The sequence below is a fragment of the Ursus americanus genome, chromosome 19 (assembly GCF_024610735.1).
Source record: "Ursus americanus isolate L20-20 chromosome 19, mUrsAme1.1.p, whole genome shotgun sequence".
NCBI lineage: Eukaryota > Metazoa > Chordata > Mammalia > Carnivora > Ursidae > Ursus > Ursus americanus.
This window is the reverse complement of record NC_142145.1, coordinates 27,758,262-27,778,922: the sequence shown is the minus strand read 5'-3', so window position 1 is coordinate 27,778,922 and position 20,661 is coordinate 27,758,262. Positions and strand designations below refer to the sequence as shown.

The 20,661-nt window shown below is 46.0% G+C and overlaps 1 protein-coding gene across 1 annotated transcript in view; it reads left to right on the top strand.

Moving 5' to 3' along the window:
* The window catches only part of SETBP1 (SET binding protein 1), a 364,424-nt gene that overhangs the window by 181,611 nt on the left and 162,152 nt on the right, over window positions 1-20,661 (top strand). The window contains 1 exon segment of the mRNA XM_045789978.2: window positions 3,150-3,203. Coding sequence (XP_045645934.2) covers window positions 3,150-3,203 — 54 coding nt within the window.

Here is a 20,661-nt window from a genome sequence, read left to right as displayed (position 1 = left end):
GGGGAGCTCCCCCTCTCTGTGTGGTAGTGGATTCATTCACTGCTCAACCTCTTTCTCTTTCATCCCGTCTTTCCTTCGATTTAACCTTTGACACCTACACTGAAGTGTAAGCCAATATTCACTCATAAACCTACAGCGGGAAGAGAAGAGCTGGCTCTCATCATGTAAAGCTAATTAATTCATTCAAATATCTGAGTGCCTACTTCATGCAGGAAATGCTCGATGCTGAGTGCCATTTCCTCTTGTCGACTTGAAGGGTGTCATAAGCCGTCTCTCACACTTCTGCTCTCCAGGCTCAGCAATGGAGCCATCCTCGCCTTTGCCTCTAGGTTGACAGTATTCCCCACTTCCCTTTAAGTCATTTGGCCAACAGGTATTTATTGACTAATCACCCGATGATGTCCTCTCATCACTTTGAGGAATGCAGAAGTTACGTAAGATATAAATCATGGTCTTGTTGGGCATGGTCTTGTTAGATGGAAAAATAAAAAACACACACTACAGCACAAAACAGACCCTTCAGTAATTAAGAACTAAATTGCATACATCTGGTTTCCTTTTAAGAGAAGGAAAGAGGATGTAAGTCTTCCAGGAAGGTAGGATAGATCCTAATTTTGTTGAGCTAGGGACGTAACAAGTAATAACCAAAGATGCCATATCTCTATATCCAGCCAAACAGATGGATCTGGCAACTTCTCAATCCCAAAATCGCTGACATGAGGGAATAGTGCATATGTTGAGATGCTTTGAACACACTTGTGGTTGATTTCCAGATGAAGCATCTCAGAGCTAGGAGGAAGTAGATGTTTTGTCTCGCACCTTCTCTCTATCTGGTGAACTCTGTTAAGGGTGAGGGGGAGATGAGGGAAGAAAGGTGGCTGCCTGCTGGATTCCCAAGGCCTGGAGAATTTGCAGTTTGGTTCTATATGCTATCACATGTTGGTGGCTCTGCCCTTGCAAAGGTCACTCCCATGCTCAAACCTCCCTCCAGCTTTTCTGTCCCTCCTCCCCAGCTCCACCCAAACCTTTGCTCAGCTCAAGTTGGAGACCTAGACTGCATTAATAAGATCTGAAGAGTAAATGGTCATTGCCAATTAAATGAAAGAATGTCTGGAAGAAGGGACCATGCGTGGTCATTCATAGGGACATGCTTTATGTTACTGCCTGTGGCTCATTGACAAAGAAAGTAGCACTCATCTTTTTTGCTACACCGTGGCACCTCAACACGTTATCTCCAGCGTGCTATCATCCAGAGGCATCATTGTACAAAAGAGAGAGGATGACCTTTGGGAAAATACAGCTTTGGATTTAGATCCCAAATACGTGTACTACCTGTGTGACCTAGAAAATGCTATTTATTCTCCACGAAGTTTCAATTTTCCCATCCATAAAATGGAGCTGCTTCCTGTCTCATGTGGCAGTTGTGAGGTTAAAAAAGAAAAAGTATGGGAAGCAGCAGCTACTGTGCTGGATACCCTGGCCATCCTTGACCCTCAGTGTCTCCTAATTCCCTCCTTCATCCTTAATGTGCGCCATGGCTGGCATGAGCAGATGCAAAGGGAGCTGGGTGGGGAAGGGCAAATCCCTCGTCCACATCTTGATTCTTGCAGCTGCCCCACCTGAACCTTGTCCTGCTGCCTTTCCATTTGCAAGGCTCAGTTCAAACTCCATCTTATTTCGGCAACCCCCCGTGACCACTCGTGCTCTATGCACACACGGTTTGATGCTTACACTCTCCTACTACCCTCTGCTCACACTGACACACACATATCTATTCCTTTGACCCAACTGTGGGTTCCTTAAAGGCGGGGACTGTCTTATGATTAGGTTTGGCCCTCAGTGACTAGTCAAGTGCCCCAATAGCTTGTTGCTTGGCTGTTTCGTAACAAACAGAAGGGCCGCAGTGGCTGTCAGGACTAGTGCTGCCTTCTCTGGACACCTTCAGACTGGGGAACCTAGCCCTCAGGACTGGGTATGGGGACAAAGGTACAGCGTGTACATTCTCCACCTCGTTTCTGCTCTATCCTGGAGTTAACACCACTTTACGTATCATTTTGGCAAAGTGATGTAGAGAAGCTAAACAGTCCAATTGAGCTTTCCCGAAGGCTGGAGGCACTGGAGCCCAGCATGACTCCCTCTCTTTCTTGAACCAAACAAAATATTGTTACAGCAAACATGAAGTCTTTCCTATTTTTCGCAGACGCTCTCCGGGCCTAACAAAGCTAGCAGTCACACTCCTTGAATCAAAATAAGCATCTGCCCTTTTTCTCTTTATCCTACAATTTCCCAGTATTTTTGAGCAACAATAAAGAATGTGATTATTTTAGTAATTAATCGTATGCTTCTATTTAGCGCTTTCTGGAGAGGATGCAAAAATATCAAAACATGAACTTGACCCTTTAATATTGATTAAACACAGAGACACAGAAAATATCTAAACCTGACTCTTATCTTCCAATATTGCACATGGCAGTTTGAGGCATAAGCTGTGAACACCTAAATAGTTCATAAGATCAAAGGTAATATATGATGAAGGGAAACCGATTCACATGTAGGTGGGAAAAGGGAAGGGTTATTTTTACTGGTCTGATTGAAGAAGAAAACAAAAAGGAGAAGGAGGAGGAGAAGAAAGGCGAGGTGCAGTACGGAGCAGGGGGAGTAAGGGGAGGGGGAAGGGGAAGAGGAGAGGAAGAAACAGCTCTCCCAGACGAAATGGTCTGTAACTGTCTCTTTAGCTTTGGTATCACAGACTACTTTGATAGTAGGAAGAAAGTTAGGGACCCTCTCCCTAAGAAAGTGTTATATACATCTGTAAATTCACGCATAATTATACTCACAATTTCAGGCATCTGTGGACCTACTGACGTCCACACGTAGTCCCTGATCTGGAAATTTAAGACCCTTAGTAGACTTGGTGGCACATAGAGAGAGGGCAGCCGAGGGAGATAAAGTCAGAGGTGTGGTGGACACAGGTGAGAAGGCTGTTGCGTCCGGGTTCCTAGCCCAGAAATACCATGTTTGCCTTTTGCCGTTCTGCTTCTTGAGCTCTGGATCTGGGCAATGGTAAGTCCATTGCTGATCAGTTGTGGGGATACTGTGTGCAAACTTGGAGAAGTATCACTCAGGAAGACTCCTTTGTTCTTTTCCAGCTCCTCACAGCCAGTGACCTTGCAGCCAGCGACCTCAAAGGATTTCAGCCACAGGTAAGTCCACCGATCCTTTTGTGAAGCTCGGGAGAGTGGAATGCCCCATAGTTTCGTCATGAGCAAAGGAAGCTGGGGCCAGGGCAGAAACCCTCATGATGGATCTCCAGTTTCTCTGACAGTCTGACAGTGTCAACCTTGACAATGACCTGGTAGCTTGCTCTCTCCTTCAGCTTCTCCCTCATGTCTTCGCAAACAAAATCACCTCTTTCTGCTGTCTCTCAATATCTTATAGTGGGGGGGGAATGTAGGCCAAGATGGCTGGAATGCATGGTGATGGGCAGCCTAGCAGAGGAAGAAGCTAAACCAAAGAGGTAGAGGGCAGGCTGAGGCTGGCGTTCTCCCCTGCATATCTCTTTCTGGGGACGGGATACTTAAATTTCTGAACTCTTTGTGTGCAAATGACCTAGAGTCAAGGTGTGGTGGCCAGGTTAATCTGAGACTCTTGCACAAGCAGATGATTGTGTTTTGCTGATCATGGGTGGGAAATAGGCCACCATCGTCTCTGGCCAGAATGCTGTTTGGAGGTCATCAGGGGCCCTCTGAGGATCTCCTCGGCAGTGGTAAAGATGGAAAATCACCCTCGCTGTCTCTGGAAGGGGACTACTGTCAATGCAGGAGCACGTGAGCTTCCACACACTTACACGCAAATACACAGCAGACACACCGAGGTCCTTGTGTTCCCCACACACCCCAGTGGAGCTAGAGCGTGTGTACAAAGAGAGGTAAACCCAGGAGAGGCAGCTGTGGCCCTCCGTCCCTGCCCCTGTCCCTCTTTCTGTCACTTTTCCAACCCAGGGCCTGCCCTCAGGTTCCCATTGTTCGTACTTCTGTGGGGCGATACCATCACTCCTGGCAGACACCTTCTGGGACAGCACAAGTCGTTTTCTAGTACCGAGAATTCCATATATTTGGCAATGTTTTCTTCTTTAAATCTGTTTCACATCCAAGAGCTCCCCAGGCCCTCACTATACTTCTATGTGGTGCATCCTGTGTGTCCCCTTACACTGCAGGGGCACTGAGGAACAGGGTCCTCACACAGAGAGCTGGGGACAAGAACAAAGAGTGGAAAGTGAGGGGTTTGAGAAAGAGAATGAACAGAACAAAGGGCTCCAAGGGTGAGCGTCAAAGATGAATCCTTGCACTGGTCTAGGGTGTGGCGTCCTTCTGTGGATCCTTGTTGATCCATTGTTGATGCAAGAGGTTTTAAAACTAGATAACTAGCAACTATTGACAACTGATAATCACTATTCACATTCACACAGATTCACACAAATTTGCAGGTGAGCTAAGGGAATGTGAAACAAAAGAAAATCAACATTGACCCATACCCCGTCCACGGCGACACTCACATGCAGTGGAATCCCAGCTAAAGATTCATTTTTATCCAAAAATTTATAAAAATAAAGAGGAGAAAAGGCTTGTGTGATGTTTTGTGGCTTGAAAAGGCACACGTGGAGACTGAGTGTATGGAAGGGGTCTGTGTGTGTATTTGGTGTATATGGTTTTGGCATCCATCTTTTCTGAGGTGGTCATATTCTTGCCATGTTTGTTGAGCCACATTTCTATATATTAGATTTAAAGTGAGTTGTTAAGGGCAGGAAGAGTTAAATATAGTTGGGGTATGTCCATAATGTTTGAGGCCATGATGCTAGAAAGGCAGCTTCTGTGCTCCCACAGATAACCCACAGTAGCTGGTACGGATGGCTCACTCCCCTGGTTCGAACTGCCTGACCTTTCCACAGTATTCCATTTGTGCCGTTCCCGAGGCTGGAGACATAAATGCATATTTTTCACTCCTCAGGATACATGTTCCCGAGGCCAGGAAGTCCTGGGAATCTTGTGGCCAGAGTGTATTGCCCAGATCAAAGTTAATTCTCCAGTGTTATTCCTAAATCAAAAAGGCCCGGATGTATCTCAAGTTCACACCACCCTTTTTGGGTGCTTTACTGAACAGAAACAGAATGCTGCCCACATGCTTTTTGGGCTGCCTTCTCTCAGCCCCACTGCACCAAATTGTTGGCTTCTGTTGTTATTTTTCTCTTTTAGTTTCAGATGAAACTGAGCCCCACACATCTTGAGGTCTGCAGTAATTCACGGACAGGTTCCCTTCCAGGAAGTGTGGTGGACTTTCAGGAGGGGAACTCACTGAGACACCGAGGACCCCCAGGCCCCCCGAGGTCACTGCAGTCAGGCCTGTCAGCTTTCACAGGGTTCACACCTATCAGATGCATATAAAGGGTTTTCCCTCCCTTGGTGCCTGTTCCTGCTGCAGCCGCCTAGGGAAAAGAGCCACAATTTCCTCACTAATCTTCCACGGTCCGCAGCTTTGACAGTGTGGAGCCGCAGCTAATGTTGCACTAGACTGTTCTGTCTCTCTGTCTCTGTACTTTGTGCATCCAGATAGAGAAGAGGAGGGTAAGGAAGTGACTGTCTTTCTGTCCATGATGATTGGTTTGTAAAGACAGCATGCCCATTCCTGGAAATAAGCACATTACTTCCAAGGAAGAGTCTGCCGGCAGATGCTATGCTTCCAAGGCTTGTGGGAGAGCAGTGGTGTTCTCCCCGGGGCTGGTGTGCTTGGCCTCTGCACCGCACAGGGGAGAACTGCCTCCCAGCCTCAGGCCTGGGCTGACAGGTGGCTGTTCTCAGCAAGTTTTAAAGGCACAGGTGGAAAAGCTTCTGAAATTCACATCTAAACCCCCTAGGCCCTTCTCTTCCATTTGGTTGCCACCCAAAACACATCTTTATTTTCTATTATCTTGTTCTTTTACCTTTTGAAGGAGCAAACACAGCAAGTCTCCTTTTCTTCTTGTCTTTGGATGGTTGGAAATGAGGACCCTCATCCCCTTTTGCCGGACCATCCCTCTCCACCCCCCATGAGAATAAAAGCAAACATCTTATTCCCATTAGAAAAATCCACCAATCTTTTTTCACCCCAGTATAAAAGCTATAAGTATTCACTGTAGCAATTGGAATGTGTAAAGGGAGTCAAATGGTACAAACTTCCAGTTGTAAAAGAAACAGGCCTAAGGGATATAAAGTACAGCATGCTGACTGTAGTTAATAATACTGTCTATTTGAAAGTTGCTAAGAGACTCGGTCTTAAGAGTTTTCATCACAAGGAAAAAAAATTGTAACCTGTGCAGTGATGGACATTATTAAAAAAAAAAAAAAAAAAAAAGCTTAAGAAATCTAGGAAGTACAGAAAAACATAAAAAATCTCCTCTTATTCCACCTCAGAAATCTGGATAATGACATTTTGGGGTATAGTCTTACAGTCTTTGTTACATATCAAAATATATGCATCTAGTGGATTTTTTAAAATGTGATATCATATTTTATATGCCTTTTGTTACCTTCTGCTTTGTTTGCATGCTTTCCGTGTCACTGAAGAATCTTCTAGCAGTTGGCCATTTTTGTCTGCTTGCTGGTCCCATCACATATTTACCACTTCCCCCTTGCTAGACTTTTGCGGGCTGATCTCCAGGAGCAATCCTAGGCCATGCTGAATCCATTGCCCTCATCTAGGATACCAGGGGCATCCCAGGTTTCTTGGCACTTAGTTCTTTGTCTCTTGGCTCCTTCCGGGGTGTGAAGTCTTCTTTTATTTTTTTTTTTTAATATTTATTTATTTATTAGATACCGTGAGACTGAAGGGAGGGGCAGAGGCAGAGGGGGAGAGAGAATCCTTAAGCAGACTCTTTATTGAGAGCGGAGCCTGACTCAGGGCTCAGTCCCAGGACTCTGAGATCATGACCTGAGCCAAAACCGAGAGACAGCCCCTCAACTGACCGAGCCACCCACGAGCCCTGTTGTGAAGCCTTCTTAAAGTTCGCAGTGGAGTGTCCCTGTGAATGTGCCCATGGGCACTGGTGTGCACCCTTACAAGAGCCCAGGTGGGGAATGCGGTGAAGAAATAATCATAGCATGGGGCCCACACTCAGACGCGGGGTTTCACAGGTCCAGCCTCGGTGCTGGGAAAGTGACCTTGAAAAGATGCATTCCCTCCAGAGGAGAGAGGCCACTAAGGCACTTGGTTCTCACCTACTTTATAGACTCCCCATTGTCTCAGACAAGAGGAGGATACTTCTTTTAGAAAAAATGGAATTTTACTTTCTGTGTGCCTTGTGACAGGATTTTGTGGGGCAAGTGTAATAGCTGTCCTATCAAGGGTAGCCATTTTTAAGGAATTTCCAAACGGTCCATTGCTCTTATGGCCAAGGGTATATTGTACTGAAAGGTGAGAAGGGAGTACATCAGGACCCACGGGAAGACATTTTTCAATGTCGAGAAAACGGCTTTCTGTCACCGAGTTGCCGTTTTATTCAAAAGCACCCATGGAGACCTTTATGTGGGGCTCCCTGCTGTGCAGATGCTTCCCCAGAATTCGTCAATTCTGTAATGTTCTGCCACTGATACCAGCTTTGTGACCCTGGGAAAGTTACCTTATGTCTTTAGTCCTCGCTTTCCTTATAAAACAAAAAAGTTACGTCGCTTATCTCACAGATAGTTGTCAGGATCAAATGGGACAACGTGGTGAAAGCAGCCTAGCCTGATGCCTGCCACACACAGTGAATTCAGTTTTTTCTTGCATTAGAGAACTACAGGTTAAATTATTTCAGAATTCAGGGGAAGGAGAAAATGTGTCTGTATAGAGCAAGCTAGGAAGTCTTCCAGGTAGAGGTGTCATTGTACCTGGGCCAAGACAGTGATAGTGAGGTGGTGAACTTATTCCATGGCTGGGGAAGCAGGGTGAAGCCCAAAGCAAGGGTGGAGATGCTTGGGAATGTTCTGAAGACTTGGACTAGAGATAAAATTAAGTTGGAACCAAGTTACAGAAGCTCTTAAATGTCTGGGGAAATAGTTGGATTTTTTCAAAACTGAACTATTATTGAAGTTTCAAATTTATACCAAAGTAGGTGTAATAAACCTCCATATATTATCCAACTTCTATCTGTTATCCAACATCAGTGGTTTGTTGCTACAAAAGCCCTGGTTTGTAGCATTTGCTGATCTCTGTGGTATAAATATTCCGACCATGACAATTCTAAGCTGCCAATGGTTTAACAACCTGTTCGCAAAGTCTTTGACAGTCAGCTTTTGGGGCTGAGGTCATTGGTTCCCAGCTCACTGTTGAGCCAGCTTCAATAATAATTACCATTACTATTTGCCAATCTTACTGTATTTATACTCCTAGATAGATAGATAGATAGATAGATAGATAGATAGATAGATAGATAGATAGGGATGTGTATATCTGTTGTCTGTCTTTCTCTATACAGGTAGATCTAATTTTGTATGTATATAATTATAATTTTAAGTTTTGGGGGGAGTTTTTAAAAAAATTCCAGCCATCATGTTATTCCACTCATAGATACTTCAGTAAGATTCTCTAACAAATAAGGGTTTAAACACACACACACACACATACACACAATCACAGTGCCATTATCACACCTGTCAAAAGTAACAGGAATTCCTTAATATTTTCTGATACCCAGTCTGTATTCAGATTTCTCTGATCATCTTAACATGTCATTTTACAGTTGAATCATATGAATCAGGATCCAGAGTTTAGATTTTATAATCCATCTGAGGGTGGAGCCGGTGAAGGTTTGAGGGTGGGGAAGAGCCAGTGCTATGAGGGGAGACAATTACCTCAGAGGCAGTAGGTAGGATGAAGTGAAGAAGGGACCCAGTAATGAGCCTGTACCATGGGTCCATTTGAGACGTATACACAGTAAGTGGAGCCAGCAAATACTTGGCTGATTGGAGAAATAGGGGTACCATTAACCAAAATGGGGGCCCAGAAGGAAGTACAGGCTTAGAAGCTCCAGTGTTCATCCCTGGATTAAGAATGATTATGGTCCAGTGTTCATAGGAGGAGAGCTTTGTTATCCTTAAATGAACTGTACTCCATTTTCCTCGGGCCTAACTATCAGTTCTGCTCATGTGTCATCAGGGGAGTCTGCATGACGTCCTGGGCTCCATGAGTCCCAACCCAGAAGTTTTTTTGTTTGTTTGTTTTTAAAGATTTTATTTATTTATTGGACAGAGAGAGACAGCAAGAGAGGGAACACCAGCAGGGGGAGTGGGAGAGGGAGAAGCAGGCTTCCCGCCAAGCAGGGAGCCTGATGCAGGGCTCGATCCCAGGACCCTGGGATCATGACCTGAGCCGAAGGCAGACGCTCACAGCTGAGCCACCCAGGCGCCCCAACCCAGAAGTTTTTAATGCAAGAACCTCAAATATTTTGTGAGGAAAAGCTGCTTTTGAGAAAGCCATGGAGTATCTGAGGAGAAAGATACCCTAACTGTGCCCATCTCCAGAGAAGGGGCCATGACAGTAGCCCATGGCTCCATGATAGTAGCCCATGGCTCCGTGATGTTCTGTGTTTTCGATTGCCACAGACGGCTGCTCCGACACTGAGAAGTAGCAGGGCAGATTCAAGAGTTAAGAGTTTTCTCCCGGGTACTTTCTTGTTAGCATGAATCCCTGAGTTCCTAAGTTGCCTGTCTTTCTGGATTTTCCAGAGCATCCAGCCCCTGTTGGACTCAACAGGCGTTGGTGTTAATACATGTTCAGCCTGCCTTTGGCTGAGTGTCCAGGTGACAAGGACTTACTCAGAGTATACCAGAGGCCAGGAAGTGTTCTCTGAACTTTACATGTATTATAGCATTTAATCTCTACAACATCTTTGTGAAATCAGTAAAAATATTGTCCCAAAGTCACAAAGCCCTTACGTGGCAGAATTGGGATTTGAAGCCAGGCAGTCTGGATCAAACTTCAGTGTCCTAAACCACTTCTGCCGCGCCACCTCGAATCAGAGCTTAGCCATGCCGCAAGATCAGTCAAACCCAGACCGACCACTGGTAATACACGGGCGAGCAGCCTCCTCTTTACTTTTGTACATTCTGTTGAGTTTTCTTGAACTTCGCCAGGTTCCAGGGAAACGCAGCCCGCCTATCTCAGAGTGGTGGAGGGGACAGCTGCAGAGCATTGTGCATACTTCCATCTTGGCAAAGAATTTCTGCTGTTCTCATTCCCGTCCTTCCCAAACTCCCAAATACAGAATCGTGAAGGTTGTTGCCCCTTCTCCAGAGGAGGGAACCGAGTTGAGGCGGAGGGAGATCTCCATGTCGTCTCTTGTCTCAGACGCACAGCAATGAGAAAACAGGTTGGCTTGTCTTGAATTCGCCACGTAATAGCGACTTTGCCATTTAGGGAAGAATCATTCCAAAGCAAGACAGTACCTAAGGAGGGGCGCCTGGGTGGCACAGCGGTTAAGCGTCTGCCTTCGGCTCAGGGCGTGATCCCGGCGTTCTGGGATCGAGCCCCATATCAGGCTCCTCCCCTAGGAACCTGCTTCTTCCTCTCCCACTCCCCCTGCTTGTGTTCCCTCTCTCGCTGGCTGTCTCTCTCTGTCAAATAAATAAAATCTTTAAAAAAAAAAAAAGTACCTAAGGAAGTCCCACAACTGGTGCTTCCTCCCTCCCCCCCCCCCCTTTCAAAACAGAAAGAGAAGCTAGTGAGCAGCTAGAGGAGTGGTTCTCAACCTTGAGTGCAGGTGGGAGTAATTGGGGGGAGGGGGGCGGCTTGTCAAAACTACAGGAGCCAGGTCTCAGCCCGTTCAGTTAGTCCGGGTGGTGTTTGCAGAAGCTCCCCAGGACCTACGTCAACCTCCTCGCTTTCTAGATCAGACTGCAGGAGAGAGAGAGTCTTGAAGAGGAGGGAAGGTAAAGGCCCCACATTGAAATAGTGTCTCCCCTGTGCTTGGAACGTGCCGTGTGCTTCCCTCACCCCGCAGCCCCTAACCCCCACATAAGGCCCCTTGAACAGGGAAGAAATGACCATCCACGCAGAGGAAGCACAGCGAAGCTTAGATTCTGTAAAGCCTGTGCCCATACACTCCCTCTGCTGCTTTCATTCAACAGCTGAGACTTGCCCAGTATTTTAAACTAGCTACTGATAGTGTTTGGGCTTCTGGTCTCCTCTGCTGCCTAGACATTTTTTCTGGACTCAGAAAGATATCTAAACAGAGCTGGCTTTGCAGTACTACCCCAAGAGAATGCATTTGGTTGGCCAACACACCACGTCCCCTGACTTGAGGAGCCAGGTTGCTTTTCTCCAGACCTTTCTTCTGGCTTGCCTTCTATCAGCCGCTCTGTACCTCTGCTCCTTGTTCAATACTATTCAGAGTGTGGGCTGCAGACTAGTGCTGGCCTGTCCAGTGTGTCATTGGCCCAGCATGAGATTCTTTTAGAAATAGAATATTTAGAAACCTTTGTAGCCACTCGATGTTTCCATAACATCAAGCATGTGATCATTTTCCTACTGATTTATCTTTATAGTATTTTACCAAAGTAATCCTACAAAATTATGGGTCGGGATAAAAATATCTGGTCATTCATTGATAATCGTTTGAGAAGCTCTGCTCTAATTACACAGGTTCCTAGCTTTATCAAAAGGATAGGCTCTGGACTCTTGTTTTTCTTTGCCTCTTTCTGTGAGCTCATGTGAATGTATTTGTATTACAAATAATGTCCCCTCTCCCTCCCCAGAATGGCTCCACCTGTAAAGGTGTCTTTCTATTTGTAGGATACCTACACAAAACTCGGATCCTTTCCCGTAATTCCTAAGGCAACCCACTTAATTATTTATCTTTCCAGACATGGGTATCTCTGACGAAGCAGAGCATCTTTAACAAAAATGCTGTGCTCACGTGCATACAGCTACCCTGAACGCAGCTGACACTATTACTTTTCTTATGTGAACCCGTCAGCCTCATCTACAGGTGTGCCTTTTGCATTGTCTGCCTTGACAGTGTTTTTAATGTTCTGTTTTAAAACAACAACAACGACAACAGAGCACTGGCATTTGGTCCTGGAGAAAGAAGTTCTCCAGGTATTTCCAGAGTGTCTGGCATTTCAGTGGAATATTCTGAAGTTTTAATAAGTTCTCCTGGGATACTAAATCTCTTTAGACTTTGGTGAATATTTTGTTTCTTCCAAGATTCTCTGACCATCTGAGGGCCTCATGCAGGTGGGCCGAACTTAAAACAAACCTAATGTGCAGAAGCTCACACCAGGAAAATTGATAGATGGCAGGTGGGTGTTGGGAAAGGAGAAGTTATTCGTATGCAGAAAGTTTTTCCACTTTATCAGAGGAATCAACATAAGTTATCCCTGCTAGCATATTTAAAAATGATTGAGCCTTTCAAAATCTGATTTAAGCTCAACTTTTCAGAATAGAAATATAACCAAAGTGAAGCCAACCAGTGGGGATTAACTTTGAATAGGATTCTCTTCTCTTCTAACTGTCATCTTCCCGTCTAAAACAAAAACAAAAACCTTAGCAACAAAGGTATAGTATTGGATGATTTCTATCCTCCCTTGAGACTCAACACGTTATTACTTTGTGACTTCTTCCACTGTGTTCATGTTTCTAGTTTCCTATTCTTGTTTTTCTCTCCAGTCCTTTTGGTTAAGGGGCCGCTGTGGGAGCTTAAAAATTTCCCTATTGCAATGCTTGCTTTTGAGGCCAGGGGTCATCAACATTTGGTGATGTATCTCAAATGTGTGTGTTTATTAGTGTTTATTAGTGGATTCGTGGATTACAGTGTCAGATTTCCCTGTGTCTAGATTTTAAAATGATGCATCCTTTTGTTCTTTGCATTTTTAGATCTAGAAGTGACTCACATGCAGGAAATGCAAATTCACAGACCACCTTAGGACTTGAAAGAAGGTGTCCTCCTTGTATTTCCTTTAGCAGAGTATTTTCAAGCCTGCCTCATGAGAAAGAAAGAAGGCCCAGCCCTCCAACTCGCTTTTTAAATTCTTTCCAAGCATACTGCCTGGCTCACGTTTCAGCCCTCTTGTCCTGTCACCCATCTACCCAACCATTTCCTACCACTTTGTTCCAAACAAAAGGGATCCATGGAGAGGTGTCAGGAGACCCCCACCCCCTCCTGGAGGAGAAGGGCCCCTCCTAGTGGAACAGCTTGCAGTCCTCGAGCGGCGCCTTCTAGCCATCTGCTGGCTTGTGTCTGGAGGCTGCATTAAGCCTGCAAACAACCTTCTCCCTGGCTTTCTGATATTTCCCTGATAATGACCATCTCCTTCCTCCACCTCTGCACCTGAGTTTCCTTCTGCATCTCCCACCTTCCTAGAAATATTTGTCAAAACCTCTGGCAAAGCCACCAACATGTATCCCGAGCCAGTGATGCATGAGACGAAAAAACTTGATGTGATGTTGTTGTCATCTTTATTATTGTAACTAGTAACAATGGATGCTTATTTAGAAATAGAACATAAACCTCTCCCACTCTTCTGTATCCAGTATCTAGCACGGGGAACATTTCCTGTTGCTTTATCATTTGGTAGTTAAGGGCACCAGTGCTGGGCGCAACCTGTTAAGTTAGGATCACAGGTCTGCTCTCTACCAGCTGTGTGACCGCCACAAGTTATTTCCCTTTTCCGTGGCCCAGATTCCTCACTGGTGAGAGATGGGTACCTTTCCAATGGGATTTTGGGGAGGATTGAATAGATAAACTCGAAGGATAGTGTCTGGTGTCTGGTGAGCACTTCATCAGTGTGCGCCAAAGTGCTTATTACTCTTACAAGTTACGTAATTGGAATTGACCCTGGACTGCTCAAGTCAGGTTTGAGCACAAATTGCAGCTCTAGGCTAGAATTTGGGATTGCCAAAGAATTAAAAAAGATAAAAACCAAACAAAAAATCTGGACCCCTCATAATCTTTTCATTACTTGGTGTATGATGCTTGCCAATCAGAGGGAGCAATGGCAGACACTCTGGCCCCGAATGAATGACCCTAGAAGGGGAGGAGGGAGGGTAGAGATGGACAGGAATGGATAAGGGTTGGAGAGGAACCACTGGCTGGGAGACAAGAACACCCAGAAGTGCCTTCATTGATTGCTTCCTTCTCCTACCAGCCATGGCACTTTCTGAATTAACATATTCTCTCTTCCCTATGGAGAAGAACTAGCCATACTTATTAAAATGATCTTAAATAGGGGCAGCTGGGTGGCAAAGTCAGTTGAGAGTCGGACTTTTGGTTTTGGCTCAGGTCATGATTTCAGGGTCGTGAGGTTGAGCCCCGTGTGGGGATCCACGCTCAGTGTGGAGTCTGCTTGGGCTTATCTCTCCCTCTCCTTCTACCCCTCCCCCACAAAATAAATAAATCTTTTTTTAAAAAATGATCTTAAATAAATGTCTCAAGAGCTTTTTCAAGCACCAGAGTATCACCTCATCTGAACCAACCCCCTTCGTACAGTGATCCTCGGCATAATTCTGGATGTCTGCTTTGGCTCTAACCATGTTGAAGAATCATAGGCACAGTGACTTAGCGCCCAGAAGAGTCAGCGAGGAACTGTACCAAAGGGCATTTGGACGGGGGCTGTTCAGAGGGACTGGGTTAGGGATCGGGGATTTGGGGGGTTTTATACGATGACTTTCAGATCCATAAATTCAGTTGTTCCTATATTAAAAGTGAGGCAAGGCATGATTCAAGAAGCCTGTGGGTTCTAGATTTCGTGGGCCATCGGACTGGCAGGGCATCTGTGGAAGAGGTGCACCCTGGCCGTAGGACTGCTATCTCCAGTAAGCGGTCCATCACTGCAGGGCAAGTAGCTTGCTGATGGAAATGAGAGGTCTCTGCCTAGATTCCAGCCTCGTCTGTACTGTGGGAAAACACAGCTGGCTGAAGTTGGCTTTCCTGCCCTTCCTCTGGGTAGCAGCAGAAATGCCAAAGTGAGGAATGAGGTGGGGGATGAGCGTCGTGTAAAGGAAAGAGTCTGCATGCTTCCGACAAAACGTACGTGCTCGGTAAGTGTTTGTAAAACCCACTCTAGGCATGCATGCGCGGATACCAGGGGTGTAAAGAGGTCACCCACACAAAAATGCACAGATCCACTTTTTTATGTTTCTCTAATGCCTTCTAGCCTTGTGGTTATAATGAAGGTGTCGTCTATTATGTGTCTGATTTTTGGACCTAACAAATTTCATGGGCATTCTTTAGTAGAGCCAAATCTTTGGAGGTTTACTTGTCTTTCACCGTCGTTTTATGGTCTAACAGGCGTGTTCCAGTACCTCTGGAGTTGGAACCAGAGGTAGGCAGCTTTGAATTAAATTGAAGTTTGACCCCCCCCCCACCCGCCTCCAGCCTCCTGCAAAACTGGCATCTTGTGACAGGAGACCAAGGCATGGGGCCCGTAAGACAAGTTGCGGGGCGGGGAGGGGGGGGGGGCTTGTAGAAAACAGAAATGCCTCTGAAATCTCAGCCTACAGGCGTCTGGAGAGACAGCGCGTTTCATTCTTGATAAACTCCAGCAGAAAAGAGCAATCAGCCAAACGAGAGCTGGACAAATTAAATGGCTGAGTATTATTTCAAAGGAGAGCTCGGGCAGCATCAGAAATCCCCCATCAGCTGTAATAACACCAATTACTTTGCCGATTGCAGATTCCACCGTGATGTGTGTAGTGCAATCAGGCGTCGGACTCTTGCAGGGGCCTGATGGGTTTTGTTTACTCTGAATGTGCATCTGTAGAGCATCTTTTGCACCCAAAGGCTTCGAGCTCTGAACGTACTCCTCTCAGTCCAGATTCATACACAGCTGAGGGAGATTATCTCTGCAGTGGAGGCGGGAGCAGCCGGGCAGGCTGGACCCAGCGCCCCTCTCCCTGGAAAATGCCTGGATTTAAATACAAAGAGCACAGCTGGGTGTGGCGGTTCTTAGCGAGCTTGGCGATCTCCAGAAAACCTGGCCAGATTACGCAACCAGTAAATAAATATATTTTTTCTGATTACAAGCAAAAGGCTTCTTGGCATGTTGGAGTGTTGGACAGATCACCATTAAACAGTAATAACAAACGTGAAGCTCTGGGAGGAGAGAACTCGCCAAGAGTTCATTAAGCCTTAAACACTGGCGAATGGGGGTGCGGGGGCCTTCATTGTCTCCCTTGGAGATCATTTGGTTGGATGTCAAACATACAGATCATTTCAAATATGAGACGAGATCATAAGAGGAAGATATCCCTCCCCCCCCAACATTTTAGCAAGGGAAATAAAATTTGGAGAGTGTACAGGAACATTCATTTTCTAGTTACATTTGGCTCCGTAGAAATTAATGGGTGTGTGGCTCCAGCTACTTTGGGGAGTGAGCTGTGATTCTCCATTTACACTCCCAATTGAGGAAGGCGCTAATCATGGGCATTTACTGAGCGCTTTGGCCTGACTGACAGCTGGCGTGGAAGCTCTATATGGGGCTGCTGGGGGTGCAGACGAAGAGCTAAAGGCTGATTTGATTCCACTTGTGCTCAGCTGTCATCTGAGGCCAGAGCCTGGAGGAGAATGGGAAGCTATTCTCTCTGCTTTGTGACAAGCAACCTTTGTGTCATCTTTTTTTTTTTTTTTTTTTAACCTGCCTCTTCCTCTTTCCCGACTACGATAAAGGTCCCTTTGCCTGGGGAAGTAAGGATTCTCCCGAATTCAAAGACAGCTGCCAGCGACTCCAAGCGAGTGGCTCTGGGCTCCCCCGGCGCTCCCTCTCCCAGCAGCTGCTGAAGGCTCCCTGCCCACAAGACCGGCATTGGGCAGGTCCTATTTTAGATAGGAAGGCAGACACGGGATCTCGTGGGGACAGGGGAGACGTCCGTAGGATATCAGGTTAGCATGGCATGGCTCATGCTATGGGCTTTGGCAGCCTTGCAAATGATTCATTCCAGGAGTGTGTGCGTGTGTGTGTGTGTGTGTGTGTGTGTGTGTATGCATGGACACACATGCACATATGTGTTGTTTCCCCTAAAAAAGGTATTTCAGCCAGTGTATTTGGTTTGACACCAGCCTTTCTGCAGGTGGCAGCTGTTTAGATAATGTCCCTGGCTCCCAGATAAGAGGCAGAGCTTGTCTCCTGCAAACCCCTGGGGACAGCAGTGGTCCTCAGAAATCACGAGATAACATACAAAGCATTAAATGGAGGTGCAGGCATCAAATCATGCCCTGTGGACTCCGCATCGGCAACTCGACAACCAACAGTGAAGGAAGCGGCCGCATCCAGTCTCCTCATTGGCACGACTTGGAAAGGATTCAGGGATCTGTTTTGACTTTGGAGAGATCATGTATTCACAGGTGAACTCGGAGGACGGCTCTGGCTTGGCGACGCAGCCTCCACCAGGAGCAGGGTGCTCCAAGATGCCATTCATCAAAAGTCATCTCCGTGGGGTGTGAGCGTGTGTCTGCCCCCTTCCGGCTGGGCCAGTCTCAGAGTCACTAACATAGCTCAGCCATGAAACTCAACTCTCCTCCTGCGGCAAGTAATCATCTCCCATCTTCCTCTATATCTTTTTTTTTTTAATGCCACAAACAATCCAGCGAGTGAAGGAAAACTTGGCCCTTGTACCAGTCGTAGTGATTCTTCTTATCCTTAAACCTGTATCAGTCTTGATTTGCTCATCAGAATGTTTGTTCACGTGTGAACGCATCTACACTCAGTACAGGACCATCTACCAAAAGTTGTGACCAGAGAGACTTTTTAAAAAGGTATTTTATTCCTCGCACTTGTGAAATTAATGGAGTTAGGCTCTCAACCCATATACAGGATATGAACAACAAAAATAGCTTGTATTTATGTAGTGGTTTTATATACCTTCTTGAGCCCCAGAAGCCTGTGCAATAGCCAAAGATAATTCACTCCATTTTACAGAAGAAAAAGTAGAGGTGGAGGCAGATGAAGAGATGCATTTGCTCGAAGTCTACAGCCGTTGAGTGGTAAAGTGACAGCAGGGCTTCACCATGACCTTTAAACTCTGAAACCTTTCCCCCCTTTTGTCCTTTGCTCTCTTGTCCACAGACATAAGATGGCAGGGTAGCTGGTATTGTTTACCCGTGTATGTATTTCTGTGCATTTCTGTCCTACACAGAGAAGAGATTTAGAATCTCTGCAAAACTAATTGTTCCCCAACAGAAAACTAAAACCAATGGCCATTTGTTCAAAGATGCATATTTCTGGTTTACTCAGGAAGAATTTCCCAGCAAGGGAAGGGGCTTACCTGCTGTGCCTCGTGAGTGCCCCATCTCCGGGTGCTTTGGGGCAGCATCTGAAAGGAAGGCAGTAAGCAAAGGGGGCTCTGCAGGTGCAGGTCCGGGTGTGAGACCTGAGACTGCATCTCAGCACTTATTAGCTTTGTGATCTCGTTCAAGTTCAATGACCTCTCTGAGCCTCAGTTTTCTTACGTGGACCATGGAGGAAACAATACTCACCTCACCTGGTGTCAGGAATGATTGAGTGTGCATGTTAGGGACCTAGTGCTCTGCCTGGGACAGAGTATTTTCTTAATACACGTGATTGGGAGACCTCTCAAGCTTGGCGTTTCTCCAAGACATTGCCTTCTATGTGTCTCTTGCCCTGCCACCCTTTCCAAGCAAACACCTGCTGTGCAGGTGAGGGAAGTGAGCCCTAGGAGGTTCCCAGTGGCAGCACTGAGAGCCTAGGGGCCGCAATCCCCACTCCCAGACAGGGGCCCAGAACCTTTTCAAATTCACTTTAGATTCAGAAACCAAAATAAGGTCATTGGAAAAATGAAACTGGGATCCCCAGCAACTTGGAGTAATTCAAAGTGTACCATTAGGGAAATAGTTTATATGTTTGCCAAAAGATGATACATGGAAAAATGTGTTAGTGAAGATACTCTTGTTCAAAGAAAGCTTCTTCCAGTCCCTGATGCTAGACCCTGCTGGCACCTTGAAGAGGTCCTTCCAAAATAGGGTAATGTGGGTAATCTGAGTCTCTATCTTTTAAGTTCAGTGCCTAGGTGGGTGTCTTAGTTTCCTTGTCACCTCAAGATGACAGCTGAGCACAAGTAGAATCAAATCAGCCTTTAGCTTTTCTGCACCCCCAGAAGCCACAGATATAGCTTTCACGCCAACTGTCAGTCAAGTCACGTGTCTCGCTTTCCTTACCAAATGGAGGCGTGTGGTGCCTTAGAAGTCATCCTCCAGCTCTAGTATTTTACGCTTTTCCATTCTATCCCATCCCGACCCATGCCATGCCATCCTATCCCATGCCACCCCATCCCTTAGAGATCTGACTTCCAGAGGCCATATAGGATATAAATGAAGGTTTTAAGAATAGATATAGCTCTGGGGCCCCTGGGTGGCTCAGTCATTTAAGTGTCTGACTCTTGATTTTGGCTCAGGTCATGATCTCAGGGTCGTGAGATTGAGCCCTGTGTTGGGCTCCATGCTCAACATGGAGTCTGCTTGAGATTCTCTCTCTTCCTCTCCCTCTGCCCCTCCCCCTGCTCACTCTCTCTCTATCAAATAGGTATAGCTCTTTCATAGCTCACTGCTTGGGAGTACTGGCTCCTTAAATCTTTACTTACTTTGTACAAGACGTTCCTTGACCCACTTGGATTAAAACCTTTCCCTTTCCCTTTTTGATGCCTGCATATTTTACCCAGTTTGATATATACTTTTATATTCATATGTAGAGGTGGTTTCGATTTAAAATTAGAATCTATAGCCCTTGGGTATGCTCAGATGTTGTCCGATGCTTCCGATGGAAGAGCCCCGTCACCTTTCAGATGTATTCAGTTCCCCTTAAGCTTCAGCGCCCATCGGAAATACAGAGAAAACTTCATCTTCAGGAGTTTCCATAGCTTGCAACCACTTCTCCTTTTGAAAGACTGCTGGACTGTACATTTACTATTATTGTTAATTAAAAGGATGCCAACTGTTCTGTTTGATGCCCCACATAAGTGACAGCTTTCTAAAACCTCCCAGAAAGCTTCCCATTAAGCGCTGCCAAAGTGACCGTCTGATTCCTGGTGAAGGATCTTCCACGCTGAACTTAGCAAAAACCCTGGGTTTGCCATAGACTCTCAGGGACGTTTGCTGACTGACTGACTGAATAAATTGGTGAATGAGTGAGTAGTGGCACCATGTGGTATTTGGGAAGAACTTGGAGTTGGTGTGAGATAGAACTGGTTCTGAATTTTGTTCTTCCTTTTAGTAGGTGTATGACCTTGAGAACATTACTTAACTCTGGTTTGCTCCTTTGTCAAGTGGGGACATGAACTCCCTTTGAGTGTTGCTAGAAGGATTAGAAATGACCAATGAAAACTGTCTGATACAGGGAGGTGCCATTTAAAAGAAGGCTTTTTGACCCCCCCCGCCGCCTCCTGCAGTGCCTTCCCAGTGAGCCTTTAGGAGGTATTTGATGGCTGAAGAGGGCCTAGCACCGTTCATCTGAGGCCATGAGTCATTGACATACAGAAATCACACCTCCTTCATCAGCTGGGCCACTGCTCTCAGTTGGGGAAGTCCCCAGTCTCCTGGTTGGCACATCAATCCAGCCACCCAGGTGTTCATAGCTCCGTCTGTTCTGAGCAAGATCTGAAAAAGATTACGTGGGAATTCCCTTCTTGAAAAGACTAGAGACT